At 40.0% G+C, this 25025-nt stretch overlaps 1 protein-coding gene across 1 annotated transcript in view; it reads left to right on the top strand.

The window, feature by feature from the left end:
- LOC110041612 (uncharacterized) overlaps nt 1-17104 on the top strand; it is an 18235-nt gene extending 1131 nt beyond the window's left edge. The window contains exons 2-3 of the mRNA XM_020746924.2: nt 5127-5857; nt 10177-17104. Of these exons, the coding sequence (XP_020602583.2) occupies nt 5152-5857; nt 10177-11963 (2493 nt within the window). The 5' untranslated portion in view covers nt 5127-5151 and the 3' untranslated portion in view covers nt 11964-17104. The remainder of the gene's footprint in view (nt 1-5126; nt 5858-10176) is intronic.
- Nucleotides 17105-25025: the final 7921 nt, after the last annotated feature.

Here is a 25025-nt window from a genome sequence, read left to right as displayed (position 1 = left end):
AACGTGACAGATCTGAGCAGTCTGATTGATGTCAGTTCATCCTAGTCGTGACACTTCCACAGCTACTTACTTTCTAATTCTCTCTACTCAAACTAAAGTGAATCATTTTCCTCTTGAATGCAATATATTCGAATCAAACAACACTATGTTATGTTTGGCTGCTCGGGCATTCCAACTGGGTGCATAGGCGTACGGGCACCTTCGGCTTGGGGTTGCGGTGCAGTGATCTTCTTGCCCGAAAAAAATACGCAATGCCCGAATGCGTGAGTGTTGAAATCGGGGTGCAAACGCACTCAAAATGCGTGAAAAACAAAAGCGTTCAGAAAGATAGTTATATTAAAAGCTTGCATTCTCAATAACCTCTATCAACGGTCTCAATCTAGTGAATCTAAAACTCATTAAAAGAAAAGTACTTCCGTTTATGGCGTTCGTTCAGAGACGTGGGCCGTTTGGACGACCGTTACAGAAGCTATCCTATATTCGAGACGAGCGTCTCGACATACTCGCGACGTTCAAAGAACAACACGGGGAATTGCGAGAAGTCCTTCGAGATAGTATTGTTTTGGCCACAGCAGACTTGCAGCTTACAATGCAAGCCTTCCATGAATTCAGAAGCCACGTGAATAAGATGGTAAACAACATGGACGTACCAGAGAAACACTGACCGCCAAAGAAAAATTCAAGAAAAAAAATTAAAACACCCCATTGTTAGGACATTCCAAACGGCTCTTCTCAGAGCTTCGACAAAAACAAAAGTCTTGGTCTACGTTTGCTTTGATTCGTGTTCTTGTTTTGTTGATGGAAAATTGTAAAAGGAAATAATATCCTTATCGTGGATTTCCACGATACACATTTAACCGACTTGTAGCCAACAGAAAATCCCTGGTCACTCAAGTCATTTCAGTCTAAGTCCTTTATTGCAAGGCAAATGTCAGAGAAAGTAGCTTACAAGCCTTGAAGCCTAAAAGAAAAGGCCGGAAAAGAAAGGAAAGGCCGCTGTCGCGACTGATTACCATGGTGTCTTCGGTGCGCAACGATACTTCAGATCAGTAGCAGATATAAATGGTACACTTAACACGGTACTACTTTAGGTAGCAACTCTTTTTAGTAAGAAACCGCTTGACGGCCTAGAGCCCCTGTCGGGCGTCTAATAACACAGAGAGACATAAAAGGTAACAACCTTCATTTACGAATTTTGGAAATCACGCCAACAGCATTATTTTGTAACGTTTTTTCTCAAGTGTCGTTGCCCTAAACATGAGCGTTTTGCCCGAAAAATTACGTTATTTCCGTAGCTGGAGGGGGGGTGCAGCAGTCCCTCTCGCCCTCCCCCCCCCCTTAGTTCGTACGCCTATGATCGGGTGACTGGCGTGTGGTGGATGCAGACTGCACACTGCAAAACTTGTATCTAATATCGTATTCTCATTTCGATAGCTAACCGTAAACAGGCTAGCCACGTCACGGAGAGGCGCTCGTCAAGCATTTCTCATAAACATATTACATGTTAGGTAAGGGAGGCATGTACTTAATCCTATCAGTAGATAATTCTGAGCAGTATAAGTAAATAAATATTAAGTGGCTTGTGTGTCACTTGACCTCTCATTTGGGCGACTTGATATATAACGGTGGTGAGATCGGTTTATATTTTGCTTTGTTGTGAACAACCTAAAACAAGTTTTCCTTGGCCGGTCATGTAAAAGAACGGCATTAAACTATAAAGACTGAAATGTGTGCGGAATTTAAGTGAAACTTTCAGTGATATGCCTAAGTTCGCATGCCACCAGCGCACTTAAATTTAAATTAATTAATTGTTTAATTTAAATTTTTCCTCTGGTGTTTGCAGAACTAATGAAATATGCCACCACCTTTCTCACCAAAACAACTGTTCTCTCAGAAGTCTGCTTGGACGTTCAGGCGAACCTTCCATTTTTATACGACTTTATTTCAAGTCGGCCTCATGCTGTGAACCCAACTGGTGCCTTGAAAACACTAACAGCTACTAATAGAGTGCCTGGGTTTGACTGACAGAGCAGCAAATAACACGTTTTTGGCTGATCGCTGAGATCTCAGATAAGCAACATTTACTGATAGCTAAACGAAACTAGCTGAAATTATAACTGATAGCTCAGTAATCGCCGAAGGTTCAACTGAGAAGTGAGATTCATCAGCACCCCATCCAAACCCTTGAAGTAGCAAGCAGCATACAGCAATTGCAAATAGCTGTGAACAGTTGCGAAGGTTCATGGCTGGCCTTAGTGATACTAAGGTTAGCCTGCTTTAGGCTAAATAGCACTCTGGTCAGCTCGAACAGTTCCACGTAGCTCATGGTCAGCCTAAATGCTTAACAATTACTGAGAGCTAAACAATGCCACGTCAGCGCTTTTTATGCTAACCCTACTGCTGCCGGTTTGCTATTCGCTGTTCGAGTTTTCGAGACACCTACGCGCGGTCGATTTCGCCTCATCTCGTTAGTGTCCCGGGGGGGGTACTCCCTTACATGGGCATACAGGTATTTGCGGCCCCAAAGGCCAGGGTAGGGTTTTTCAGCCGTTTTGGTCATAAAAAGGTATCGATTTTGGCCATTTTGGTCTTAAACAGGGTATGGTTTTAGCACTCTAGTCTTGAATTGGTTATGTTTCTTGGAAGAAGCTACTTTTTAATCATTATCAATAAGACCGTGAACAAACTTATGTTTAGGGCAACTGTGCCAGTCGCAACGGTCATAAATAGGGTATCGAAATTTTGGCCAGGTCATAAATAGGGTAGCAAAAATCGCAGATTTTGGTCATAAATAGCGTAAGGGTTTTAGGAAGTGGGCCGCACACCCCCACAAAACTTTTCTGGGAGTACTCCCCCCCCCCCCCCCCCCAGGGGGTGTGCAACTCCGGGAGACGGACGAAATTCAGGCCAATACACGAGCCTCTTGTTGAATTTGCCAGCTCTCCGCGCTAAATCGAATCATTGCAATACGATTATTGAAGGCTGAGTCATTCGATTAAAATAGCAAATCACTTTGCAGGCAAACAGATCCCTCGCCTGTGGCTCGGTCTTTCTATCAGCAAGAGTAAATGAGAAAACAAAGCCATCTCGTGCAAGTGACATACAATCCTATAACGAAGTTCTCATTTTCATGGACCCGTAGGAAACCGAGTTCCCAATGCAAGGTTAAACTTGCCTCGTAAAAAGTAGCGTGATCTTACATAAGTTTGTTTATAACATAGCCTTAGCGAAGCGCGCGTTCTGATTGGCTAATACGCTCGATCCATTTGCACGTGGGTTGCACGGCGACGTCAGTTTGTTTATTTGTACTTTTTTTCTCAGCAATTTTTTCCATCGCTGTTGACACTATTTTTCTTCCTTTAAATTACGGAAAAATCTAATAATTCTTCCGGAGATGAGGAACATTATTCCTGTGAGCTGCCAAATTTCAAGCTTAAAGGAGCTCAGTCACGGTTTGCACATTCTGAAAAGTTTAGCCTAAATTTTTTCAAATTCGTCGTTTGCAATCCGTATCAATCTTCGTCATCCTTAGCCATCCTTGTTCCTTTATGGTTTATTATTATCTCTTTAATGTTTCTCTATCTTAGTAAACTATTATTTTCAGGTTTCCTTCCATTTAAAGTAGATTTTGTACGTGGCCAAAAAAAAGACAAAACACCGTGACTGAGCCCTTTAAGTTTTTTGCCGGGACCTCCGCCTAAGAGATTTGCGAATTTAAGCGAGCAGGAGTTGAATCAGCTGGTTGAACAAAGGCACTCGGCAATTGGAGACAGCTGGTCTGTATCAACCTTTCCAGGTTAGTAATGCATTGCGGGAATTTAAGAGAGGATTTTCTAGTGATTTGACGACAATAAAATTCAGCACAAACTTTCATTGTAAAACTTTTCTGGCATCAAAAGCAAGAAGATGAGAGCTTTAACAAATCTCTGTTTGTGAAGTGTTACATAGGAAATCCATCTGTTCCAAAAACTTTAAGGGTAATAGTTTTTCTGAGCTTGACACAAGGAATTTTTATCAAATATTAGTAGCCTCTGATGAATTGAATTATTTCAGTTCCCGGGATTTAGTTTTGCTTGAAAGCTTGTCGCTTATGGCCTTAGGTGTCCTGCGGGACACGATGAGGAATGATGATGATGACGATGATGATGATGCTTGTCGCTCGATCGTCAACTGAAATCTTGAAGAAACAGCCGCTCGAAGGAAAGACTGCATCGTGCACAAATATAAGCTTACATTCCTGACATTTTCCTTTAGGCCTCAGTCTTCTGTTTATTTAAGCTTATGTTATTTTACCAAATAACGAAAGTGACAGAGATCATTTTTAAAAGCCATTCATGTGTTCAAGGTCAGCCTTAGACGCGCAACTCATCAAACGAAGTGGAAAGGAAAACGTAACCCACAAACCTGCTATTGAACAAGAGCATCTCAAACAGCTCAAAGCCAGGGCTGTTTGTTCGCTTTCGTCTCCACTTTTGCTTTTAAGAAATGTCTGGTTCCATATTGTTCTGTTCTTCTGCTGAAGAGGTCGTGAAGGACAGAGAGCTCAGCAACCAACAGCTTCAAGCATGTGCAGTTTGTTTTCAATTCTTCGGAAAATTGGTCCAAATTTAAGCTTAACCAATTTTTGAGAAACGCTTTTACCGACTGCAATTTTCGTTTGTTGTCAGCTTGATATTTAGGTTAACTGAGCAGTTTGAAATTGTTTTTTTTTTTTTTTTTTGCCTGAGAAATTATTAACTCGCCGCGATCCGGCAAGTAAAATTTTGATGTGTCGCTTTGTCATATTTCTAAGTGAACATTTTCGCGCGGTTCATCGCGCTTTTGACTTCATGTAAGCTGGACGAGATTCAATATATAGTAACCCAAAAGTCTCCATGTTATAAAAGAAATGGTAAACGTGCAGTGTGCAACTATCGAGTTATGGATGCACTTGGGAGCTATCCTAAGCACTCAAGAAGCTAGAGTAGCACTCGGCTATCGCCTCGTGCAACCCTTACGCTTTTTTCGTGCTTAGCAACCTCCCGCGTGCATCCATAACTCGATAGTTGCACGCTGCACGCTTACCATTTCTTCATTGAAATTAAGCAAAACAAGCATAGAACTATCTCATTTCTTTCTCTACCTAGCATTGACCGATAACAGATTACTGTCATGCCAAACGCAACACCGGCAACTTCATCCAATAAGGAGACGACTAACTATGCTCGCTTGTGTCGTCTCCTAGTTGATGTTGGTACCCAGGCCCTTAGGGACACACTTGATGCCATTCACGCACCAACAAATCTTCACGCAGTTTTGGCGGCAAATAAGCCGACTTTACAGGGTCTCAGATCAAGAAGAATTATCAATGCTACGCAATGGGGCAAGCTCTTCCCTGTCATTCCTTCTGCAGTGTCTTCGAAAACCTTTGACACTACCCTTACAATGGTTCTCTTAAGAAACTTGTGCGGTTTGCCTTCTCCAATAACCGGATGGGACACACTTCCCGCTGCAACGGACATGAGTCGTGAGGCGGATATTGCTCGTATTAAGTACTTTAGAAACACCGTGTGCGCGCATGCCGAACAAGCCTCGGTTGATGACACAACGTTCAACGCGTACTGGCAAGACATCCGGGACACTCTGGTGAGACTGGGAGGTGTTAAGTACAGGACGGCTATTGACAATTTGGAAACTGATTGCATGGACCCCGAAATTGAAGATCACTGCAAGCAACTTCTCAGTGAATGGAAAAAGGACGAGGATAACATTAAAGATGAGCTGAAAGAAATCGGAACCGAGATCAGAGATGTCAAGAAAATACTTCATGATTTAAAAGCAGCAAGTATGACTAACAGAAAGGAATCAAGTGATGGAGGTGAGTTAAGATATTTTTGTTAGTAGCTCATCAACTCGATATACACTTATACTTCAGACACAGGGGTTGAGTGGGGCCTCTCATTAATGTAAGCTATACACGTATTTTTACCATGCCAAAGAAAATATAGCCAATCAGAATACGAGAAGCCGTTGTTTATTCGACGTTATAACACTCAACCTTCCCATCGCGTGCCACGCGTATGTCCCATTGATTTTGCTGGCCATTGAATTTTTTATGGCATGATATAAAATAGTCACGCAAATCTGTCTCGTGATATACTATTTATCATTTGTAATTTTTACAATTCTCCCACGCTCATTAGCTAATTTTCATTGTTAATAAGCGGACAGACACCAGGGGGAGTTAATTTAACTCTACTTTAAGAGTTATTTTAACTGCTTCAACTCCTTGAAAATTGGTGTGTATACCTTGACGACAGGTTTTTTATGCGTCTGTCCTATTATTAATAATAAATTTCGTCATAACATTGTCAAAGTAGTCTATAATAATAATAATGACTTAATTATCGTGTCAATTACATCTAGCAGTGGAGAATACCCAATGCTAATAGGGGACACCTAACTAGAACTATCTAAAAATAATATACAGAAAAGCTATATAAGAGAAATTAAAATTATGAGTTTATTTATTTATTTATTTATTTATTTATTTTATTTATTTAACTTTATTTATACAGGGGTAAAACATCAGGACTTAAAGTAAATACTAAAATTGCATTAATTACATTGTCAAGATACTAAATCTACTACTAATTAAATCTAATAACAACAAAAATAAAAGCAATAACGAAGTGCCTGCTTTCCATGAATGCCGTGTGATTAACTAACTTATTTATTTTGAAAAAGGAAACACCTACAGCCGGATTTAAAACTAGCAAGAGTTTGTGCTTGCCGCAGATTGGTAGGTAAGCTGTTCCACAGCACCGCACCACTATAGCTAAAACTGTTTTTTAAAAAATTGGTGCGGGGAAATGGAACAGCTAGTTTGCCCTCACAATTCCTAAGAGAATAGGTAGATATTGCACTCCAATTAGTAAACATTAATTTCAGATAATCAGGGGCGAGACCATTAAGAGATTTGTAGACCATAGTGGCTGTTTTTAGTTCTCGTTGAAGATTAAGTTTTTGCCAGCCAAGTCTAACAAAGAGATCATCCGCATTGGCATCATATGAAAAAGAGGTCAAAATACGCGCAGCGCGATTCTGTAGCTTTTGCAGTTTAATGGAAAGAGATTTATTGCAATTACCCCATACGACGCTACAGTAATCGAAATGAGGTTGAACTAGAGCATTATAGATACATAGGAGCGTTTCAAAAGGAACAAAAGACCTGCTTCTCTTCAAGATGTCAATACAGGAGGCAATTTTTTTGGAAATATGTTCGATATGTGCGTTCCAAGTTAAATTTTCATCTATATTTACTCCAAGAGATTTCGTAAATTCTACTTGTTTAATAGAATTACTTTCGATAGTAAAAGACGGGAGTCTACCAAAAGTATTTAACCTTTGCCTTGAACCAATCAACATAAACTCAGTCTTTGACTTATTAAGAGTGAGTTTATTTGCCGCTAACCATTCAGTAATTTTAGTTAGGTCATCGTTCATATTTTCCTCTAGATGCGCGACATCGTTACTGGCAAAGGTCAAATGAGTATCATGCACATACATTCTGGGATGTGAGTTAACAAGACAGTTCGGTAGATCATTTATATAGAGTATAAAGAGAAGAGGTCCAAGGAAAGTACCTTGAGGAATACCGCAAGTTAAAGTTTGGCTATTCGAGAGAGAGCCATTCACAAAACATTTCTGCGTACGATTATCCAAGTAGGATTTAAACCAGTTAGACGAGTTGCTTCCGACGCCATAGGCTTTTAATTTAGATAGCAATATAGTGTGATCAAAGACGACAGCCACTACATCGATCCATCTAAGATGTTGCCTAGATCTAGCCTCTGTACGTGGGTCTTAAACTGCTTGAGATATATCGCCTCGTGGATCCACAGCTACTTTGACAATGTTATGACGAAATTCATGATCAATAACAGAACAGACGCATCAAAAACTGACGTCAATTTGTTAATTCTTGGTATACACACTAATTTTCAAGCCGTTGAAGCAGTTAAAATAACTCCTAAAGTAGAGTTTAATTAATTCCCCTTAGTGGAGTTAATAAAATTTGAGTTATGCTTAATGGAGCTATTTTTTTGAAGTAAGTTATCTAAACTCTAATTGAGAGCTAAATATAACTCCTACTAAGAGCAAATTTCAAGGCGTTATTTCAACTTTGTATAGTGAGTTAATATAACTCGCTTTTGGAGATACCTTACTTTAACTCTGGCTGGAGACGAATGAGAGGAATTTATGAATATTTTTAATACAAAAAGGGTGCTTTATTATTTTAGTAATTTGGGACCGATTTCCTCTTGAAATTTGTATTTCCAGAATCCAATTCGATCCTGGAATGCATGAGCGCGGCCATAAATCGAAGAGGAAAAAACTAGGATCCGTAACTTACAGTACGGTCACAGAAGACAAGGTTAATAAGATACATTATTATATGGCTGTGTCTCACAAAGACTGGGAACTACCGAATTCACGAATTTGATTGGCTGAAATCGATATTGACCGCGGTCTAGATTTTCCCATCTAGACCGGCATCTAGCTATACCGGTTTCATTTTACGTTGAAAAAATAGCAAACTAAACTACAAAAATGTTCACCACTTTCTTTTATTTTCTTCTCAATCATTTATGGAAGTGCTAAAAAGCTTGATGACAAAAAAAAAGTAAGGAGGACGAACAAATTTCGGCAGGTTTAAATTGAGTTCATCGCCGTTCGCAAGCAAACTGTCAGCAAACCAGTTACATTAAACAAATTAAAGTTTTCTTCTTTGCCATATAATAAATATCCTATTAACCGAACTATTTCGGTCTGTATGGGAGAATCTTGACCTCGGTCGTGTGTAGAGACCTCACTGCGTTCGGTCTGTACGCACGACCTCGGTCAAGATTCTCCCATACAGACCTCCAGCTCGGTTAATAAGAGCTAAGTCGGACCTCTGTTAAGCGGCCCCTTATTAAGCGGCCAAACTTTATTTGGAGGCCAGCGGCCAAAGTCCCGGAAAAATTGTCAGCTATACACTGTAATAAAAACCTTCATTCAACGGTCACCTCTATTCAGCTCTATTCAGGTGATTTTGTTTTGTTTTATACCTCTATTAAACGGCCAGGAAGATTTGAATTTGGACGTTTGTAGCCAGCTGAAGGTAAAAGAATGACAATATGGAAACGTAATTGTTTCTTTGGCTTTTGTTGACATTATGGACCATCATTGTTCTACTTTTTCTCCACTTTCATTTGTTTGTACTTATATTTGATAAACTGAAAACTGGACCACGCCCAACGTTGTTTTCGGGTGAACCTCTATTAAACGGCCACTTCTATTAAGCGGCCAGCCGTGGTCTCGTCTCCGAGAGCGGTCGCTTAATAGAGGTTGGAGTGTATTGTTATGTCTCTCAGTGTCTGACGGGTTCTATTCACAGGGAACGACTTCTAACGAACGAATAAATAACCGCCCCGTAAGCACTTTTAGTAACTAGTAAGCACTTTTTCTTCAATAAGCATTCTCCTGTAAGCTACCAAAAGTAAATTCGTTCCTCGGGTCCTAAATTGAATCATTGTAGTATGTTTGTGTAATTTAAGCTAAGCTTAATCGAGCTAGAAAATAACTTGGAAACCAAAATACGATGATAGTGGTGGTAATCATCAACAGACGAGGCGTAGAACTATGGCCAAACAACGAGGAAAAGAAACAACAAGTTCGTACAATATCTTGCATACGCATATAAACTTATCCAGGGTCACGGCTGGATTTTAGTTCGCCTGATTTATTCTTCCAATCAAATTCAACCCCGATCGGGCCTCTTGAATTTGTTTCTCGAAGTTTAAATTAATTTACAGAATAACAACAATACTTACATTTGCAAGCTGAGTGACTTCGGATCCATTGGGACCAAATGGAATCCATCGATGACGAAAAACCTACAGCTTTCGAAAACCTAGACTGTTCACAGTCTCTCTACCATTCAACGCGCGCCAAAGAAAAATCGAGCGAGGCCTCACCTTCTACCCCGTCAAGTCTCTCGTTTTGCACTGGCGTTCAGTTCGCTCATGATTCTATTCGTGCGTTCAACGATCGAATAAGAATACGAGAACGGTGGAGGGCTGTGAGCAGTCTATTGAAAGCCTTACTAATTTTACTATGGGAAAAAGACACTGATGATATTTTTTGGTCTAGCACTTAGTGCAAGCGAAGAAGGTACAAGTTCCAAACTGGAAGAATTAGTGGAAACCTCTGTCACGTGTAGAGAGAAACATCACGAGAATAAGCCTCTCAATCATTATTGTCAGAACTGCAAAGTTTGCATTTGCGATAAGTGTGGACAAACACGTCATGCAAATCACACCAAGGTGGATATCAAACAAGCCGCCGAAGAACAAAAACTCAAGATGGCGGAGCTTGTGCAGGAAATGAAAATAGAGGTTACTGAACACACGACACAAATGGAGAAAACAACAGAAATGTTGAAGAAAAACAGAGAGAAAATTGCTGCCGCTCGTAACAAAGTGTTAACCACTGTTGAAGAACTCATTCGAGTGTTAAAGGAGCACGAGATCGCTATGGTGACCAAGTTGGATGTTATTGAAAACGAACAGCAAAGAGATTACTCAACACAGTTAGAACACTTTCAGATATCTGCCACGCAACTGAAAATGTTTTTTGAACATTGCCAAAGAATTTTACAAGGAAACAACAGTGTTGAAATACTTGAATCGCAGCAGGGTGTCATGGAAAAGTGCAAAGGTCTCCTAAATGCGAAGAAAATGACCATTTATAAACCATCGCATGTTCAATACAAGGCAAATGAAGAGGATATCCAGAGTGTTAGACGCGCGTCTCTGGGTGAAGTTGTTGTCATTACAACTGATCCTCTACAATCAGTGGCGGAAGGGAAAGGCTTAAAAGAGGCAGAAGCTGGAAGAGAAGCTAGCCTAACAATCACGACAAAGAATTCAGAGGGGCAGCAGTGTTATAACGAAATCGATCAGATTGTTGTTAAAGTTCGCACTCTGTCTGAACAAGACCTCGACACCAACATTGCAGACAACGAAGATGGTAAATATAGCGTCACCTACACACCCGAATGTGACGGACATCATGACGTGGTGATTGAAGTTAATGGTCAACCGCTGACCAGTAGTCCATGGAATGTTCACGTGAAGCCGCATCAATACCATGCCGTACGTTCTTTTGGATCACGTGGTAAAGGACAAGGACAATTTGATGACCCCTGCGACATTGCAATAAGCGACAAAACGGCGAACATTGCAGTTGCTGACGCTTATAATAATAGAGTACAGCTTTTCAACTCAGATGGAATTTATTTGAGAGAGTATGGTCAGAAAGGACTTGACGCCAAGACACTTAATTGTCCCATGTCAGTAGCATTCAGCAAGTCTGGTGACGTCACTATCTGTGATTGTCTTGGTATTTTTTGTTTCGCTGAAAGCGGTCAGTTCATAGAAAAGATCTCCAACAAACATTTGATCAAACCACCATTCATAACCATTACTTGTGATGGCCGCATGCTGTTGTGTGACCGTGGTGACAAAACAGTCAAAGTCTGCTCCCCTGACGGTACAGAATTGCTGAAGTCCTTCAGCTGTCCAGGCTTCGATGAGCCTCCGTTGGTTGCTTTACATCATCAAGACAGGTTTTTTGTCTCCTATGGCTCTGGTCACTGCGTCAAGGTATTTAATAATGAAGGGGAATTTCTATATGATATTGGCACAGAGGGGCCTGGTAAGCTGTGCGAATCTTTTGGACTTGCTGTTGACAAGTTTAACAACTTGTTAGTCTGCGACGGTGAAAATTGTAAAGTTTTTACACTGGAGGGAAAATTTCTGAACTCGATAACAGAGCAGCCCTCCCAACTTCAATGCCTTTTTTGTGTTGCTGTGTCAAACGTTGGACAAGTATTCATTACTGATACAGCAAAACAATGTGTTCATGTTTTTGAGTGAACAACTGTTTTAGCCATTTCGATTATTATAAGGAGTCTCGAGATAGTTTTGTCTCAGATTTTTGGGTGTTTCAGTAACATTTTTTACGCTGTTTACAGAAAACAACTTAACATAAGATGGCTTCAACGATACAGAAAAAAAATACAAATAAAAATTCACCAGAAGAAACAATATTTAGTTGTGTACAGTGACCAAAGTAGCCAATGAGCTTTCGAGTTGGTCACTGTCATGCAGATATAAGTTGGCGTTGGCCGCATGTTAAGCCATTCAAACAAAAGCTCGGCTGTAGGAAACAATGTAGGAAGAAACAGCTCTTCATTAGCTATGATTTCAAAATGTTTAATATTAACGAACTCCTCAAAGGTACAGTCAAATATCATCCAGCAGGAGATCCAGTCCCTTAGTTATCTTCGTCGACGGTCAGGTACAAATAGGTCGTTTTCACGTGACGTCATCACTTCCTAAAATCCGAAACCAAAACAGCTACCAAAGTTTTATCCTCATCAGGCATAAGAGGCGGTACATTTATATCTGTTTAATATTTTACAGCTCAATAGCGTGCTTCCTCTGGAAACCAGAGCATTTTGAATTTCAGGGTTATGGAGGTGCGAGACACAAGGCTACGATCGAGATTGTTGAAAAATATATACTTATCTCATGATTTTGAGCCTTTTTAGAAGTTAGAGCATTAGGAAAAGCGCTTATGTAAATGTTTGTTTGTTCAGTACTGATAATCAGTCGCCTAGACAGCCAAAGTAAGAGGGTCCCCAATAGGCTTGACGGGATGCGGGATTTGGCTTTTTTTCGCCGTGATATTTGGGATTTGAGCTGAAAACAGGGACGGGAAGCGGAAATTACAAATACGAGCGGAAGCGGGATTTCGTGTTTTTATGGGGTTGGGATGTGAGATTCGCAAGGGGAACAGAGCGGGATACGGGATTTCAATTCTTCCGTGACCTCATAAATTGACCAGCGCAAAAACCACAAGCTGGCAGAAACCAGGGCAGAAACGAACCTTTTGTGCCTATAGCTGTGTCAGGTTTCAAGTAATGAATATAGCAACGGCTCTGTACCCTGTCAGGTCAGGTTCTGTCATACGTATCCATTATCGCTTGACTATGTTAGTATCATTAAACTGTAGCGACATTTTCGACGCTTGTGTCTGTTATCCTGAGCCCCCTATCCTTTCTAGTTTTTTAGCTAGTTTCGACCTTTTCCAGAGCGCATGGCTTGTTTTGGCCAGTATGGCCACACCGGATGGCGGTGATAGTGATTTACCGAACGACATCAACAATTGCATAGTCATATGTTTCGAAAAGGATGTGCGAGCGGGAGTGCCTTCATGCGGAAAGAAAAGTACTGAGCCCAGATTTCAAGTAAAGTGAAGACGCTGAAAGCTTTGAAAGAAACTGACAGGTGTGTTTACGGGCGATCTCTTGAATATGGGAATGAACAATCTTTTTCTTTCACCGATACGTGGACAAAAGAAAGCAAAACAGTGAACTGTTTAAAAGAAACGTTATTATCATTTGTGCTTACTTATCTGCTATCCATTGAATCCTTTTGTGTGATATCTATTTTTGAAAAGTTTCTGTGATAATTATTAATTTAACAAATTAATAATTAACGTAGAAACGTCTTTGAAATGTGGGCGGGATCGGGATTTCCAGGCAACAAAGGGTGGGATGGCGGGATTAACAGGAAAAAATGAGCGGGAAGGCGGGATCTGAGAACCCTACTACCCTAAGTTCCAGATGTTTACACTATTTTCCGGCCGCCATGGCGTCTTCATACTGAGCTCTGTAAGTTTCTGCGAAACATTTCGACTAATATCTGAAGTTTGGGGAAACGCATAGGCCTAAAACCTGGAGAAGTGTCTTATTTAGTTATCTTCTATAACATCACCATCATCTTAGCTTTTTCCACTAGATGGTTTTTGATTTATTTTTTCTATAGAAAGCAAAAATGTCTGATGGTAAGTCACCATTTACCATTTGCTCAAAGAACCCAGTTTACACGAGTTCGACTTGATCATAATTCCAAGACGGCGGTGAAGAATTGCAAATAGTAACCACATTTTCCACTCGGATATTTCGGTTGGGAATTTTGGCCTACCTTTCAAGACGTTTCGTTTATATATTTCGAACGTTTTCCGTTGATCGAGCCAAAATTGTCTTACCATTTACATTCTCACCGAAATTTCCGGAATTTTACGGCAAATGGTAAACAGCCTACAACGGGAGCGTCCTGCGACAAATGGGTTTTCTCCTGCGCGGTGACACTTCAACGTAAGGTAAAATGTCAAGGCAGCTAGCTATTGTTTGACACACTCTTATTGATAACGTAGTCACGAACAATTTTAACAATGTAGGTATTAAAAGATTTCTCAAAAAGAAAAAAAAACGACATAAGCCCAAAAGGGTGCATGATTTTTTAAATCTAATTGAGTAACTTTTTGAGATCAGTTGTTGTATCGTAGAGGGCTCACGGTGTTTTCAAACTGTTCAACTGCTACCCAGGTCTATGATAATCATGCTCAGGGGAAGTTAAGAAAACTCGCCATAAAAGTAAGTGCACTTTAACTAAGAGTATACTCTGATTATGCTATTAAAGCATTTGAAAGTTTCATAAGATAAACCGCGTCATTCTGTTTATAAGTTTTCAGTAACGCACCGTTGTCAGTTGAGACATTTGTAACTCGGCTCTCAGTCTAGTTTCATTTATTAATCAGATGATTCTATTAACAAATGAAAATATTTTTGTTTATAATTCTTCAAATATTTTCACTCGCGCGCGATTGGTCTAAACGCGCCACGTGTCTGAATATTCCCCAACTAACACTGGGGAATATCCTAGTGATATCTCCCTATTTTCGAAACTGCGCGTGTTGCAAAACAATATTTGAAGGGTAATAAACACAATGGCCCCCATTTGGAGCGAAAATAGGCTCGGATATTAGTCCTTAGACATTATCTGTTCCAAAAAGCTCACAGTTTTCCTCCAGCTAAGCTCTCGGAAAACTGGTCGCTTCTCGGAACTTTCCGCGGACAAATATACGAGGATATTTCCTCGCCAAATGATTCAGAAGGCTTTTGTTTATAGAGCACTTCAGCGCCTATAAACAAAGCGCGCTTTTCAATCCACCGCCTAAGGAGGCTACAAAGCAGTCAGATACACTGGAGTTTAGACCCCCTTCCCAGACCTTCAATTACCTGGCGTGGTTTTCTTCTGGTACAAATATTGCCTAGTGCAGTTTCTAAAAAAGGAAACAGAACAAAAAACGCCATTGAGTTAGTGAGTCGCCAAGTATCATGGTTAATTTTTTTAGAATTGAATTGGCCTTTGGTCACTTGAAAACAACATGATATCTGCGCACGTGACAACTCACGTGACATTTTTTACGGCTGCCTTCGCTCAAACAGCAACTTGGGTGTAGCTTGCGCTATGGAGACGCCATGCTGGTGCCCATCCGTATGGGCACTAACATGGCGTCCGGAAACCAACAGAAACATCTGTCACTGAGTTTTGCTACAAAAGCGTGAATTTATTCCTCGAGGAACTCTAAAACATTAAAATAATACTTTATCTAAGACATTAGCTGTTCAGATAGCCAAGTTCCCCAAAATAGGTCACTTTTTTAACCATCATGACAGCTCTCTAGACCGTCATGTAAATGCCGCGTAACGCAAAAGCTTAGAAATTCAAGCGTAGTGTATCGCAAAACCAAGAACCCATTCGGAGCGAAAATTTGTATGAATATTAGTTTTCAGCTGCTCTTATACATCATTTAAGTAAAATCTCAGGAAGATCAATAGTTTTGTAGTTCGAAATTTGGTGACGTCATGTGAAAACCAGCTATAGGTGTTGACCACTTCCATTTCTAGTGGGTACATCACCGACCCTTAACCCATAGGGTTATTTTGGAGTTATGAGTTACATAAGGCAATTTTGATAATTTTATATGGTTATTTTTTATATAAGGTCGTTTGCCCACATGCTGATATTGATCCGATATGTTTCCCCTATCGTTTTCAAGCCAATAAATGTCCACAATAGTTTTAATCACCAACAATTGCACACAGAGCATAGAAACAACAATGATCAGCCACCCCGCTGCCTCCCCCAACGGGGGATACACGTAATCCTAATACGTGATTTTAGTGCACTTGATTAAGGTGAACATAAAGATACCCTACAGGATAAGAAAAACATACCGTGAAATTCCCTCCTACGGGAGAAAAAGAGAAATAGCATAGAATTCCTATATAACAAGCCCCTCGGACTCGAAAATAAGCTACACCCCGCCTACTTCCAATGTTTGGAGCGAAATCCTCCCAACAATAAGCACCTTGAATGTAATCCTTTGTATTTATTTAGATTTTATAGCCCTTACATTAATCGCGTTGACAAAAGATTGTAACCTCTTCAGATACAAGGCCTTTATTGTACAGCTTGTTTTCGAATTTTGTGTCTGAGTATGCTCAGAGAACTGTAGTGTTCAGTTAATGACTTATAGTAAGAAAGTGCTGAACCATTCTTGCATGCACCTAAATGGTTTTAAGTAACACATCCCTTCCAAAGAGACCATCTTCACGTTCCAAAGATAAATCCAAAGCTTATCATTAGCACTTTCGAAGAGAACAAGATATTGACAAGTAAGAGGACACATCGTTTATCTTATTCATTTTATAGCGCTGCACAACATAAGTCGTTCTTTGTCGTTCTTTGGATCAAACTCATCTCGGACACACTCGGAGAGTTTCCGATTTTCATTACCCAATCAAAAGCAAGCTCGAGCTGTAACGAGCACTCCGAACATTATTGTCACGCTCACATAACTTAGCAACGTTAGCAATAAAACCATCGAAATCAGCCAACTGGTGCTTGTCCCCAAGCCTCCATCGCATACGCTCGTTTGGCTCCAATCACACAATCTATCCTTCCCTAGGCAGGCGTTCGTTGGAGAAGCACGTAACAAACCCAAAGACCGTCTGCGCAAAAGACTTGCTGACTTTATAGCCTGAAATGTCAGTCATGTCAAGCCTTAATGTCCGGGGATTAGGATGAGGGAACCCATTATTTTGGCTGAGGCGTGAAGCCCTAAAAGTCGAAAGGATTGTTAAAAAAAAAAAAACAAACAACATGCAGGTAAAAAAATAACCTAGAAAAATTTTAAGCAATTAAAAGTTATTTAAATGGATTCAAGTACCGGCCAAGGTAACAGCTTGGAGTTGTTGTCTACTTCATTAGCCGTGACAGTGTGCCATGACTCAAGACTTTTATGCAATGATAAACATGCCATTGTAAATCACTCTTCCATTTTCGTTTTCAAAGTCAATAAGATGATTGTTTCTTTAAAGCGGCCTTCACAAGGCAAACTAAAGTTGGCAAAAACTCGTGTTGGCAAACTCAAGTAGGTGTATGTGAACGGCACAAACACAGTCGACAAACACGTTGGCAAGTGTTGGCGACAAATAGAACTTGCCTCTATTCTCGCCAACTTTCTCGTGTTGGTAAACCCGTCTCTGACGTGTGAATGATTGGCATACATGTGTTGGTAACTGTAAACGAACCAAAACACATTCTCTATTCACGTGATTTATTTGCGTGACAGTCACAAAATGGAAACAAAAGAAAATGGAGGGTCTAGCCCCGGGGGGGTACTTTAAGAATTTCTGGGTGGGGATGTGCCGCTGGGACCCTGGAGCCCTTAGCCTATACCAGAGCTAGTCAGCTGAATTTTGCTACCCTATACTAGAGTAAACTCCCCAAATCCCCCCATCTATCGACACTATTGAGGCTGATTTGCGTAAATTTAAACTCGCCGATTTGACTTTTTTTATCTTTTTGAGGGGCAATTCCTGGTTTCCTTAGTCTAGATAAAATCTTCAACCAACTAGTCAGTTGTAAGAAAAATGATACCCTATTCTAGACCCAGACGCCCTGATTTATATACCCTATCCTAAAGTAAACTGCTCGAAAACCATACCCTTCACGGCGGCACATACCTATATAGCCCATGTATGGCAGTGCCCCCCCCCCCGGTCTAGCGGACAAACTAGGTTTCGTCGAAACCTTTTCTATTTCTCCACCGCTTTCTGTTTCTTCTCCTCTCTTTTCCTGTTTCACTGTTCTACTTCAGTGCCACTGCACGAAGTCGGCCATGTTGCAAATTACCGTGTGTTGTGATTTGACGCGAGTTTGATATGTGGAGGAAAGAGTTTGCCAACTTAAGTTTGCCGTGTGTAGGCCGCTTTTGAGTGGTTGGAAATGTCGCCATCCTTTGTTCCCGGGCTTTTACAACAGTTCTAACCTTTTCTAATGCGTTGTTTTCGAATATCGTTTTTACGAAGAACTTTTGCAAGTTTCGGTAAAGCCATCGATTCCTCACTCTTGGCTAGTTTAAATATTCATAAACTCGCGTGTTTATTATTATTCGTCAAAGGCTGCAGCCTGGTAGCCAAAGGCTCATTGTCTGGAAACCTTTTAACCAGAGGATTTTAGTTAGTTTTAAAATACAGTTTCTTATGCTTATCTCCAACAAACGGCGTTTTCAAGATCGACAACTAGACAATCGACGGCTCCCGCGTCGATGAAGAACTGACCCGCTTTCCTTTCTGCTTTGGGAAAGATTCGCTAAAGGCAACAAAGGCATAGGTGATTTTTCTTCAGTTTTTGTTTTCTTCTTCATTCCGCTTTCCCGGGACAAATATGCTTTTCTCGCTCCCTTTTCTCCCAATTCTCAAGAAACACAACGCCAAATATGCCATTACCGAATGGTTAGTCAAGCACACCACCCCTGAAAGGAATCGATCGGTGAGAGTAAACTAGTTCCCTCACCCCCCGTCCCCACCCCCCCCCCCCCCACCCAACTCACCACCAAAAAAAAAGAGAAAATGAAATCGCTCATACAATGAACACAGTCTACTGTAGTCTATAAATTTCCGGTGCGTATCCGCCTACGACTGGTCGGTATAAAACGTGGAGCCCCATCTGGACCAACTTTCAGGACCCCCTTCTGCACACCTTTATTTCCTGGACCCTTTTCTTAACTTAACTCGAGAATTCGTAATAGTAATGGGACCGAGTGGAGTACAATTCAGGGAGTAATCGCTCGAGTAATTTCAAAATCAGACGAGTGCAAAGCGCGATGCCGACTTGAAATTACGAGCACGATTACTCCCTGAATTGTACGACACGAGGTCCAATTACTAATTAATCGTATCTATAACAAAATTTGGAGTTAAAAATGTCTTTTGAGAACTTCTTTTGAGCGAAAACGTCTGTAACGATTTTCATAAGTTTGGAAAACTGTAGGAAACAGTGCGAAGGAAACCATTAAAGCGCGCGTAATTGACGTGCGAATCACGTGGTTATCCAAATACAGGTGTCCAATTACGAAAAGTTCAAATTGGATACGTGTAATTGGACACCCGCGTGATCGCGCGCCGATTACTTAACAAATAAGCGCACGGAGAACCAATCACGATCGAGAATTTTGTTATAGATACGATTATAGGCTTAATTTGACAAGGAACAACATATTTTCTTCAAAATAGCATAACTATTGTCCTACCCGGCTGGCGATACTCGATGAACTACGGGCGAGTTACCGGACAAGTTCGCACAACAATGGTGATAACTTTGTTGTTAACCTGCACAGTTCACTGACTCTTTTTAACCGACTGAAATATTTGTTTCTAGCACAACATTATCGTCCAACAAAGTGACTTCATGTGGCCAATTTCATCAAGCCTGAACAGATTCCTCTTGTACAACAATGTCAAATATTTCATTTCCACGACCACTTTCAAAATCACTTTTCTATCACACACTGAGACGTTAGTCCACTCTGTGAATAATCAATTCGTAGCAAATTCATTCAAAAGGCTCAAAAGCCAGCAACTTTTATCCAATATTTTGAAATTGCGTGATCACGTGTCTCCCTCAAGTAAACATGACCTATTTTAACAAAATTAATTGCGTAACCTAAACACCCCGAGATTTGAATGAAGGTAGTCTTATTCTTATTTTTTTCTTAATGTTTTTGACGAATTATCTGTCTTCTGTAATATACTAACACGAATAGCAGGACAAACTGAAAGAACCCTGCCAAGTCTGCCACGACGGATTGACTCTCTGGTATAGAAAACAACCAATCAAACTTCCAACTCTTTTCACGTGTTCAGTCACGTGTTCAGTCACTCGACTTGTTTTTCAACTGAAAGAGAATCCCTTTTCTCTCTTTATCATAACTGATCTGTTCTTGAAGCATGTAACAAATTTAGACCAGTTTTATTCATTTGTTTGCGGAAGCGAACGTGCCTTCGACGGGTCGGAATACCTACCTTCAAGGAATAATTATGAATAGGTGTCTTAGAGTCCGTCAACTTTCTTTCGCAAGTCTGCAACCTTTTCAGCAATTTCTGAACCGAAACGCAGATTTCTTTGAGAATCACTGAACCCAACCAATCCACCATTTATAACTACCTAAGAGAGCAACTAATTACCTTCCAAGATGTGACTCAGTACCTTTTATTATTATAGTGTTTACAATAGTTGAAGACCACATAATTATTGACAGAGTGCTTTAGTGCCCAGTTACGCATATGCTTTGAGATATTTGCCCGCAAACAGTCTGCTTCCTGCCACTGAGTATCCGACATTGCCCAATTCCCAAGGTAAGTTTTATTTTGATTCTATTCGAGTGAGGTTGTGTAGCTCATCTGGTCTTTTCGAGATGCGAAGTTTAGCACAAAAATAATTATAATAATGACTTTTTTTTTGCATTCTGCGCTTTTTGCCATACGCTTAATTCAAGAGCCAGTCAACAGCAGTCTTCTTAGCCTTTGGTGTTAGGCCTATTTAAGTATTTGTTTAGTAATAATTCACTCTCTCAGCGAGTTACCATCACTGATACAGTTTGTTTTGCTAATGTTCGGGCATGCGTACTATGCTGCGCTTTACAAGAAGCGACTACTGAAAGCGGAATTGTCGGAATTATCGTCTGATCTTCCTTCAGTTACCGAGACTAGGCTATCTGACTTTAAAGGTGAACGGTCACAAATAAACTTGAATTGTCAAAAGTGAATCTTTTTTTGATAAAGCACGCTATTAATTACTTGTCTATTTAGCAATAAACAAGGAAATATCATCGTTTCGGTGGTTTTCATTCGTTGTTCATTTTTCTTTTCTTTGATAAGTGACAATGAAATTTTCTCCTCCAGCAATATATCACTATGAACGAAACATAAATAAATATAAAGCTTCGCCTTCATAAAACCGGTTAACGTGAACCAAACGGTTGCGGTTTAATAATTAAGCAAGAGTACTTAACAAACTGACGTAATTGTCTCGAACTGCAAATGTTCAATTCTAGCGCACAAAAACATCAAATGAAACCCAAGTTCGCACAACGATCGTGATAACTTTGTTGTTCACCAGCACAGTTCACTGACTTTTTTTTAACCGACTGAAATATTTGTTTTAAGCACAACATTATAGTGCAGCAAAGTGACCTCATGTGGCCAATTTTATCAAGCCTGATTAGATTTCTCTTGTACAACAATGACAAATATTTCATTTCCACGACCACTTTTAAAATCACTATTCTACCACACACCAAAACATTAGTCCACTCTGTGAATAATCAATTCGTAGTAAATTAATTCAAAAGCTCAGAAGTTAGCAACTTTTATCCAATATTTTGAAACTGCGTGATCACGTGATCTCCCCCAAGTAAACATGACCTATTTTAACAAAATTAATTGCGTAACCTAAACACTCCGAGATTCGAATGAAGGTAGTCTTTTTATTATTCTTTTCTTAATTTTCCTGGCAAAATATCTGTCTTCTGTAGTATACTTAACTAAGACGCAAAGCAGGACAACTAAAAGAAACCCTCCAATTCCGCCACGACGGATTATGACTCTCTGGTATAGAAAACAACCAATCAAACTTCCAACTCTTTTCACGTGTTCAGTCACGTGTTCAGTCACTCGACTTGTTTTTCAACTGAAAGAGAATCCCTTTTCTCTCTTTATCATAACTGATCTGTTCTTGAAGCATGTAACAAATTTAGACCAGTTTTATTCATTTGTTTGTGAAAGCGAACGTGCCTTCGACGGGTTGGAATACCTAGCTTCAAGGGATAACTATGAATAGGTGTCTTAGAGTCCGTCAACTTTCTTTCGCAAGTCTACAACCTTTTCAGCAATTTCTGAACCGAAACGCAGATTTCTTTGAGAATCACTGAACCCAACCAATCCACCGCTTATAACTACCTAAGAGAGCAACTAATTACCTTCCAAGATGTGACTCAGTACCTTTTATTATTATAGTGTTTACAATAGTTGAAGACCACATAATTATTGACAGAGTGCTTTAGTGCGCAGTTACGCATATGCTTTGAGATATTTGCCCGCAAGCAGTCTGCTTCCTGACACTGAGAATCCGACATTGCCCAATTCCCAAGGTTAGTTTTATTTTGATTTTATTCGAGGGGGGTTGCGTAGCTCATCTGGTCTTTTTGACATGCGAAGTTTAGCACAATAATAATAATAATAATAATAATAATACTTACTTTATTTGATTTCTGCGCTTTTTGCCATACGCTTAATTCAAGAGCCAGTCAACAGCAGTCTCTATAGCGTTTGGTGTTAGGCTTATTTAAGTATTCGCTTAGTAATAATTCATTATCTTGGTATTTCACCAGCACTGATACAGTTTGTTTTGCTAATGTTCGGGCATGTGCGCTATGCTGCGCTTTACAAGAAGCGACTACTGAAAGCGGAATTGTCGGAATTATCGTCTGATCTTCCTTCAGTTACCGAGACTAGGCTATCTGGCTTTAAAGGTGAACGGTCACAAATAAACTTCAGTTGTCGAAAGTAAATCTTTTCTTGATAAAGCACGCTATTAATTACTTGTCTATTTAGCAATAAACAAGGAAATATCATCGTTTCGGTGGTTTTGATTCGTTGTTCGTTTTTCTTCTCTTTGATATTTACATTTATGAAATTGTCTCTTCTAGCGATATATCAGAAAGAACGAAACATAAATAAATAGAAAGCTTCGCCTCCATAATACCGGTTAACATGAACCAAACACTTGCGGTTTTACAATTAAGCAAGAGTAACAAACTGACGTAATTGTTTCGAACTGCAAATGTTCAACTCTAGCGCACAAAAACATCAAATGAAACCCAAGTTCGCACAACGATCGTGATAACTTTGTTGTTAGCCTACACAGTTCACTGGCTCTTTTTAACCGACTGAAACATTTGTTACCAGCAAATTGACGTCATCTCGCCAATTTCATCAAGTTTGAACAGGTTCCTCTTGTACAACAATGGCAAATATCTCATTTCCACGACCCCTTTCTAAATCACTATTCTGTCACACAACAAAACATTAGTCCACTCTGTGAATAATCAATTCGTAGTAAATTGATTCAAAAGGCTCAAAATGCAGCATTTTTTATCCAATACTTTGAAACTGCGTGATCACCTGATCTACCCCAAGTAAACATGACCTGTCTTAAGAAAATTAATTGCGTAACCTAAACACCCCGTATTCTTTTATTAATGTTCTTGACGAATTATCTGTCTTCTGTAATAAACTAAGACGAATAGCAGGACAAACTAAAAGAAGCCTGCCAAATCCGCTACGTCGTATTATGACTCTCTGGTATAGAAAACAACCAATCAAACTTTCAACTCTTTTTACGTGTTCAATCACGTGTTCAGTCACTCGATTTTCTTTCGACTGAAAGAGAATCCCTTTTCTCTCTTTATCATAACCGATCTGTTCTTGAAGCATGTAACAAATTTTGACCGGTTTTATTCGTATATTTGTGTTAGCTAACATGCCTTCGATGAGTCGGATGATACTCTCAAGGGATAATTATGAATTGGCGCTTATAGTCTGTCGGCTTCCTTTCGCAAGTCTACAACTTTTTTCCAGCGATTTCTGAACCGAAACGAAGCGTTTTTAAGAAGCACTGAACCCAACCAACCACTTATAACTATCCCGAGAGAGCAACTAATTACCTCCAAGTTTTGGTTGAGGTATTTTTATTATAGTGTTAACAACAGTCTCAGACCACATAATTATCCACAGAGTGCTTTATTGGATATATGCATATACTTTGAGGTATTACCCCACAAACAGTCTATTCGGGTGAGGTTGTGTAGCTCATCTGGTTTTTTTTTATGATGCGCAATTTAGCACAAAAATTATATTTGCATTCTGTGCTTTTTGCCATACGCTCAATTAAGGAGCCAGTCAACAGCAGTCTCGTTAGCTTTTGGTGTTAGGCCTATTTAATTATTCGGTTAGTAATAATTCACTCTTTTGGCATTTTACCAGCATTGGTACAGCTTGTTTTGCTAATTTTCGTGTATGCGCGCTATCCTGCGCTTTACAAGAAGCGACTACTGGAAGCGGAATTGTCGGAGTTATCGTATAATCTTCCTTCGGTTACCGAGACTAGGCTATCTGACTCTAAACGGGAACCACCGGTCAAAAATAAACTTGAGTTTTCTCAACTAAATCTTTTTTGATAGAGCAGACTGGCAATAAAACAAGGAAATATCATCGTTTGGGTGGTTTTTATACAAGGGGTTGTTCGTTCTCCTTTTCTTTTCCTATGTCTTTTCATAAGCAGCAGCCAACTCAGAAAGCTCTTCTACTTTGGCTGCCGAACATGTATTGTTCCTTTGTACATACTCCCATCCAGTCAGTTCCAGGTGGCAAATTGTGCAATTATAACATCCCAAATGAAACACTACAGAGTCTGAATTGGGTGGCAACAAGGATTTAAACACGTTAGCCGAATCCGTCTATACCGCATTGGGAAAAAACGCGGTTTTATGGTTGGATGCTCAGGCATTTCACACGTGAGATAGAAGCGCTTCTCAAGCAGTTGTCATAAACAAATTACTTGATAGAGAAAGGAGGCGTGTTTTTTCGCCAACAGTAACATAGCTGAAATTCAGACTAAGGGTGCTCTCCGCACGAAATTAAGTCATTAAAATAGGATCGATGACAAAGCTGTGAGTTT

Source organism: Orbicella faveolata, unplaced genomic scaffold (genome assembly GCF_042242905.1).
Source record: "Orbicella faveolata isolate gen_17 unplaced genomic scaffold, um_ofav_v1 contig_13, whole genome shotgun sequence".
Lineage (NCBI taxonomy): Eukaryota > Metazoa > Cnidaria > Anthozoa > Scleractinia > Merulinidae > Orbicella > Orbicella faveolata.
The sequence above is the reverse complement of the archived record's forward strand: the minus strand, read 5'-3'. Positions and strand labels throughout refer to the sequence as shown.